Consider the following 8,126-nt stretch of genomic DNA (forward strand, 5'->3'; position numbering starts at 1 on the left):
GATGCCGAGAGAGCGTCAGAGGCTGCCGCAGAGGGGCGAACGGGCAAGGAAGGGACAGGAGAGGCAGGCATGAGCGGAATGTCAGGGAAACCTAGAGGGGAGGGAATCCCCTGAACCATCACACAAACCCACCCTGAAACTTGCAGCCTAGAAATCTCCCGATCCAAGCACCCTAGTAAAGGTAAAAGACAAATAGATCTTTAATGTCGCAAACGTTGCACACAGTCTCAACAATGTATTTTCGACATCTGGGGTCCCAGATCTGACATTTTAGGACCCCAACACATGAGTCAGAGTTAACCAAGTGGGCTTAACCTTTATTGTTGTGCCTGGTTAACCCCTTCACCGTCACATCAGGTGGATCCCATTGGTGTCTGGGGGGCCACAGGTGGTTCCCATGGGTGTCTGGGGGCCCTCGGTAGTTCCCACAGGTGTCTGGGGGTCCTTAGGTGGTCCCTGTGGGTGTCAGGGGTCCTTGGGTGGTCCCTTGTGGTGTCCGGGGGTCCTCGGGTGGTCCCCATGAATGTCCGGGGATCCTCGGGTGGTCCCTGGCCCACAGGATCAATCCTATTGCAAAAACAAATTAATGTGGCATACATTTCAATAAATAAACCTCCCTGCCACCCCCTACCACCCCAACACATATAGTACAGTAATGGGCAAAATACACATATGGATAATAGCTCATTTGCCCATTATTAAATCAAACATTAGGCTGCCAGCATAAATTAAGTAAATAAACCTTTCGACTTATCCCTGCCATTATGAAGGGTGTCCTCATAAGCATACTGCAGGACCATGTCCTCCATTGCCAGAAATAATACATGACATAAAACAATCTAATGGCGTCTAACCCCTTAATCACCTTAGAGGTTAATAACCACTATAGTAATTAAAGGGTTAACCCACCCTCCCCGCTACCCACCCTGGAGTCCTAACCACCCACCCCGGGCCCACTAAACGCACGCTGAACTCATTGATTGATTTTATAGTCGTACTTCATACCTATATAATATGGTCATGATAAGCCACTATAGCACTCAATGGTCACCCTAATTAAAAAGCATGAATGTCAAAAAAAACAATAATCAAACATGTACACAATCACATTAACACCACAATTCAAGAAATACAAACACTAGCCAGCAAATATAATAAATAAAAGCAGTAACCAAAAATAAATTCATTAATTTTAACCACTAGTCAACAAATTAATTAATTAAGAAAATCACTATCAAACACATGAATTGAAAGCAGGAGCCAACACACAAAATAATTAATAAAAAACAATAAACTATCGGAAACAATAATAAAACCAAGCCATGAAAATGACAAGCAATGTACAGTATGCCAAAATATAAACTGAAATAAAAAAAAATAACACTCAATAGAAAGTAAGAATTTACCCAAAAAGGCATTGGCTATCACTGTATTAATGTTTACCCTAAACGGACACAGATTAATATAATTGCAATAAATGGGCAATATAATAAACCTTAAAAGAACGAAATTCAATAATTAACCTGAAAAAGACAATTACTGTACATACATTCAATATTTGTCTTACAGTACCTTTAGAAGTCTTCACCCTCAGAATTCCGGTGTATGAGGAAGTTCTCAACCAAAGACATCATCCGCCGCCATCCTCGGTGACGATCAGCATCAGGTATAAAAAACCTTCTTTTTCCCATCCTCTTTCATCTTCTTTAATTGTTTTCTGCCATCTTGAATCTTCTTTCCTTGTAATCCATTCCCCATGTTAAATCCAAAATGGATGTTGTCTAGTCGGCATATTAAGCTAAAATGAGACGAAACAGGCCTTACATAAGGCCTGTGACGTCACATTTTAGGGTCAAATGGTACAGGTCCAATTCGATTAGGCGATGTATGATGTGACAGGCTATTTTATTTTTTTATGGATGTGACATAATCCCTTAAAGTGATGTTACATCCTTTGTTAAAAAATGGAACACATCACATGGTACAGGAACCAATATTATTGTCTTCAATCCCATTCGCTGTAGTACATGTGATATCACACATGTGGTTTTAAGATGGTGAAGTACCTCCCTTGGAGATGACGTCATACTCTTATTTTTTTTAAAGCCTGTCACTTGATACAGCGTCCAATCGGATTGGACCTGTACCATCTGACCCTAAAATGTGATGTCACAAGCCTTATACAGTATAAGGCCTGTTCAGTCTCATTTTAGCTTAAGATGCCAAAGAGTCAACATACGTTTTGGACTTACCATGGGTTACATTAGATCACAAAGAAAGAAGATGGAAGAAAGAAGATTTTTTTAACTGATGCTGATCATCACGGAGATGATGGCGGATGATGTCCTGGGTTGAGAGCTTCCTGATACGCTGGATTCGGAAGGCGAAGAATTCTAAATGTACAGTAAGATAAATATTGAATATATGTAATTTTATTTTTTCAGATTTTTTTATTGTATTTTTTTTTAATGTTTTTGATTGCCCATTGACTGCTAATGTATTGATCGGTGCCCCTTTAGAGTGCAGATAAATACAGTAACACACAATGGGGCCTATGCAGTAAGCGTTCATAAGCCACTTATCAAGCACTTATCACCCAAAATGCCTACTGCTATTCAGTAAGCAGTGATAAGTGGGTGATAAAAGACTGAATCGCTCAAAAACAATTGCTCATAAAAAAATCACTGAGGCAGCGGTGCTAAGTCACTATAACCGCTTTTCGGCATGTTCATAAACTCGCGCAATTCTAGTAGCAGTGATTAGGCTATGAACGCCTATCGCCGCTCTAGAATGGTGATTATATCACAAAATCCTCACGCCAGAAAACGTTGGCTTAAAGGTGTTGGAAACCTGTAGAGAAACGGCGAGATGGGACTTAGAAAAAAAATGCATTTTTCCTGCATAGGATTGTTGCCGGGAATCTCTTGAGCTGATATACAATAATATTAGCACCAGAGACCCCGGCATGAGCCCTATGCAATAAAAATGCATTTACAGTAAACTTCATTACCATAGCGGATAGCCTCAGGGACCCCCTACTTCCCGAGATACAGGCCCTGTTATGGGGTGCCGGTATCTCCTATGCATTTAAATGTCCACGTCACGTGACCATGGGAATAAAATGCATAGGAGATACCGGCACCCCATAACGGGGCCTGTATCTCGGGAAGTAGGGTGTCCCTGAAGCTGAAACCAATGCGGTTCAGCTCAGGAGACCCCCTGCTCATCTAAGCTATTAACAAAATTTAAATTTATACACATAAATTTCAGGTGATATTTGCACAGAGAGAGATGGCTCTCTCAGAGCAGCTCTCTCTGCAGCAGATACAAGTCGCCAGGTTAGGCCTTTTCAGAGGGTCATTCATCAGATCACCGGCTAATCGCCCGTTTTGTGAATTTTGCTATGACAGGTAATGAAGGCCCGATGATTTTTTTTATGACCCTTTAGTGCATAGGCTCCAATGCATTTTTTGGCAAATGCTTGTTTTGAATTGATTGTTATTTTTTCTATTTCTGTTTATTGTTATGACTAAATTGTTATGTATTTGTAGGGCTTGTTATTATTACATTTTAGGATTGATTAGGGGTTACATTTCTTTAATTGTTAACTGTTCTGTTGGATAGGTGTTTATTTAATGGTATTATTCTTGTGTTTTGAGCTTACATTAATTTCATAAATTATTTTGGTGTTAGATTAATTGTATTGATGTGTTGGCTAGGCTTTTTAGTTATTTTCTTCTTCTGGTGTTTAGGTGCTTGTGTATTTATTTTATTCTTGAATCTTTTTGGTGAGGTTGTTTTATTTCTTGTTGCCCATTGACTGCTATAGGGGCTTATCATTCCCATATTTTATGGGCATGATGTACCACTGTGCCAATCAATGGATAGAGGGTGGGATAGAGGCCCCCAGGTGAGTGGTTAGGCCTCCTGGGTGGGTATAGTGGGAAGGTAATCCCTTAATTACTATAGCGGTTATTAACCTCTACGGTGATTAAGGAGTTAGGGGCCATTAGATTGTATTTTTTTATTGTTATTTTCCTGCCAATGGAGGACATGGACCTGGAGGATGATGATGAGGACATCCTTCATATTGGCACTGTTAAGTGCAAGTTTTATTTACTCTATTTATGCTGGCTGGCTAATGTTTTATTTAGAATGGGCAAATTAGCTATTATCCATATCGGGATAAGAGTCATTTTGCCAAATCCTGTACTGTATGTGTTGGGGGGGAGGGATGGAGGTTGTTGAGGGTAGAGGAGGAGGGTAGTAGGGTTGTTGCATTTATCTATGTTTATTGGGGTAGAGTGATTGGGTAAAGGGATTAGTTGCAAAAAGGTGTGTGTTTAGGCCTACCGGGTGTGTAGCGGGACTGGTTAACCCCTTCGTTACCATAGCGGTTCCAACCACAGTGTTGGTGAAAGGGTTAGCTCCTCCCGCAACCTACCAGGAAAGCCTAAACACCCATCCTGGGCTACTACCCCCTTCATCCCTCCTCTCTGCCCCCCAATAAAAAGACTATTCAAGTTTAACTCCTTCATTGCATTAGCGGATACATGATATGGTAATTAAGCTGTATTAAAAAATAATAATACTAGTGTGCGTGAGCAGGGGGTCTCTGGAGCAGAACATCATTGATTTGAAATCCAGGGACGCCCTGCTTCCCGAGATACAGGCACCGTTATTGGGTGCCGGCATCCCCATACAATGTTTAAATGTCCCGCGTCACGTGACTAGGACATTTAACCTCATAGGAGATACCGGCAGCCCATAACAGGGAAGCAGGGGGTCCCCAGTGCTTAAATCAACGCGGTTCTGCTCCTTGAGGCCCCCTGCTCACGTACACTAGTATTAACATTTTTATTAAAACCCTGCGATCTCTTGCGAGATATGTACAGGGAGAGACGGCTCTCTCTATGCAGCTGGGCCAAATCGCACTAAGGAGAATTTTGAGTGGGGCTTGCGATCTTATCGCTGTTGACCGCACGGTTTGGGCACTTTCCTGCCTCATGGTTTGAGATTGGTCACAGAGCTTTCTGAATACCGTGGTAACTCATCTGACAAACCATTCAGCGGAAACATGCCAAACCTTGCGATGTAGCAGCAAAATTATCAAGGCTACTAGAATTAGCCCCTATATATCAACCTCATCAGTTGGTTCCTTGGCAGGCTCTTTTTTGTTCATTGGGTATGAAATCTTGAGGCTAATAACATAATGTACATTTTTTGCTTATTGAGTATAGTTATCTGTTCTCAGACCCTTGTCGATTTGTATGTTTAATGATACCACGTTAGTAATGCTGAGGTATGGATGCTAATGCAAAGCAAACTGTTTGAAATGTTTCCATGTAATGTAATGTTATAAATATTTGTAATTATTATTTTCTCTTGTCAGATATGGAAAACTGTTTGAAGTGCCCTGAGGATCACTGGCCTAATATAAGGAGAGATAATTGTATCCCAAGAATGATAGATTTCCTTTCCTATGAGGAACCACTAGGTGGCGGTATTGCAGTCCTTGCTGTTTCCTTTTCTGCTGTCACTGTTGCAGTGCTGGGGATCTTTATCAAGAACAAGGACACTCCAGTTGTACGAGCCAATAACCAGAACCTCAGCTACATCCTTCTTATCTCTCTTGCGCTGTGTTTTCTCTGTTCTCTGCTTTTCATTGGTCGTCCTCTGAAGGTGACCTGCCTGCTAAGACAAGTGGCTTTTGGGATTATTTTTACTGTTGCTGTGTCTTGTGTTCTGTCAAAAACCATCACAGTTGTCATCGCCTTTAATGCTATGAAACCCGACAGCAAATTGAGGAGATGGGTGGGGAGCAGAGTATCCAGCTGTCTTGTCTTCCTCTGCTCACTGGGGGAGGTTGTGATTTGCATTGTGTGGCTAATCCACTCTCCTCCATTTCAAGACTATGACACCCAATCAGAAGTTGGCAAGATGATATTACAGTGTAATGAAGGCTCGGTCACTATATTCTATTTCGCCCTCAGTTATATGGGACTTTTGGCTTTCTCAAGCTTTATTGTTGCATTCCTAGCAAGGAACTTACCAGACACTTTCAATGAAGCTCAGTATATCACATTCAGCATGCTGGTATTCTGCAGTGTTTGGGTCTCCTTTATCCCAGCATATCTGAGCACCAAAGGCAAATACATGGTGGCTGTGGAGGTATTTGCCATCCTGGCCTCCGGCGCAGGACTTCTGTGCTGTATCTTCATTCCCAAGTGCTATATTATCCTAATGAGACCTGAGCTGAATACTAAAGCCCATTTAACCATAAAAATGTAAAAAAAAATTATGGTTGGCGTCTTCTTATATACATCTAATATACTCCAAAGAAAGTTATGACTTAAAGGAACCAAAATATACTTAATACTCAAGTTAAACAATTTTGATCTATTTAATTTTAGGGTTAGTATACTGTAAGATGAAGAACAGGGAACCTCGCTCTAACCACTAAATATGGTAACATGTTAATACTGGGTGTGTGCTACCAGGGAAGTAGACGAATAGTCAAAACAAATGGGTTATGTTAAGAGGAACACGTCCCATAAACAGAAATCCCTTTAATGGTGCACAACAAAACCAAACAATGTATTAGTCTTGTGATGCAGAAAAGAGGACTGTTAAAACATAAACTTTAATAAGACTTAATTGTCATAAATGAATTGAAATAAAAATTAATTCCTCAAACACATAGATTCACCACCTTCCGGACTGTTTAACCATATACAGTATGTGCGCAATAGAGCAACGTTTCAAGGACTCCTGGCCCCTTCATCAGGCTTAATCATAATGTCCATCCAAGGAGGTTTAAATTGTCCCTGTGGATACACATGTGCCCCTGATCAGAGTCTCTCTGCACTGTGCAGCCATTACAGTGACGTCACACAGCTGCTGTTGGAGCTGGCTGCACTTCCTATCAGTACACAGGCAGAGCATCTGAAGCCTCACAGCAATACTGACAGACTGAACCATTAGGTCGCCGAGCATAGGAGATAAAGGAGCGGACCTGTGCAATGCACTCCAAAAGCAAAAGGGCTAATCCAGTTTGGAATTTGAAATGAATGACGTCACTTGAAGGGATGTGATTAATGACATCAAATAATTAACATTTGCTGTACAAACTAGAACTGGATTGTTGGAAATGTATATCTGTATTTAAACACTGATGTTGCATGTTTGATCTCTATACACCTGAAAAAGGTTGAATTATTTTTACCCTGAGATGTTGTTCTATTGCTTGTCTTCTTATATACTAATAAATGGTCGGAGGACCTTTTTGGACATCACAAATATGACTACATCTGCTTTATTTTTTATTGTTGGAAATTGTGATGGTTTGAGGGGATCCCACCACGGATATGCAATGCACCACTGAAATATATAGCTATTTTTCCCTACAACAGGAATTCAGAGCAAGTATACATTTTCCTGTATTAACTAAAGAGTCCACATGACTCTATTTTTTGAGGAAGGAAATTGCTCTTGCAATTATCTTTCAGAGACGATCCGCATCCCCCTAACCTCTGTAGAGACCCTGTTTCTGAGATACAAGCATTTATTCTCACAAGGTAAGAATAGTTTTCCGTTGGACATAATATGACAGAAGTACCAGGATGGCTTCTGCAGCTAACAGATATATGCAACATCATTGGTACTGTAGATCAGGGATGCGCAAAGTGGGGGCGTGCCCTACAAGGGGGCATAAGATTTTCGGTCGGGGGGCACGGCTGTTACAGGGGCCGCTCACTTCCCCGAAAGCTTTTAAAATAAATGCCGGGGACCACGCGAGGCCTCTATCACTTTTTACTTACCTTCCTTCCAGCAACGCGACTCCATTGCCACCCGGCATCAAATAACGCAGTGGATGTGACTTCCCGTGACCCCGCTATGTCATTTGATGCCGGAGCTGTGCAGGGAGGGGGGGTGCGAGCCCGAGGGGAGAGGAGACAGGGGGGTGCATGTAGGAAACTTTGCACACCCCGGCTGTAGATGATATTATGACTTTCTATTTGCAGGCATAGAGTATTTGTACGTTTTCTTCTGTCAAACACAGACCTAAAAACTTCAAATATCAACTAGAGGGGTTCTGGCCATTACTCAAAAACTTAAAGGGACTT

At 41.5% G+C, this 8,126-nt stretch overlaps 1 protein-coding gene across 1 annotated transcript in view; it reads left to right on the plus strand.

Annotated features, from left to right (window-relative positions):
* The window catches only part of LOC142492231 (vomeronasal type-2 receptor 26-like), a 31,420-nt gene extending 25,129 nt beyond the window's left edge, over window positions 1-6,291 (plus strand). The window contains exon 3 of the mRNA XM_075594899.1: window positions 5,393-6,291. Within this exon, the coding sequence (XP_075451014.1) occupies window positions 5,393-6,291 (899 nt within the window). The remainder of the gene's footprint in view (window positions 1-5,392) is intronic.
* Window positions 6,292-8,126: the final 1,835 nt, after the last annotated feature.

Source organism: Ascaphus truei, chromosome 4, assembly GCF_040206685.1.
Source record: "Ascaphus truei isolate aAscTru1 chromosome 4, aAscTru1.hap1, whole genome shotgun sequence".
NCBI lineage: Eukaryota > Metazoa > Chordata > Amphibia > Anura > Ascaphidae > Ascaphus > Ascaphus truei.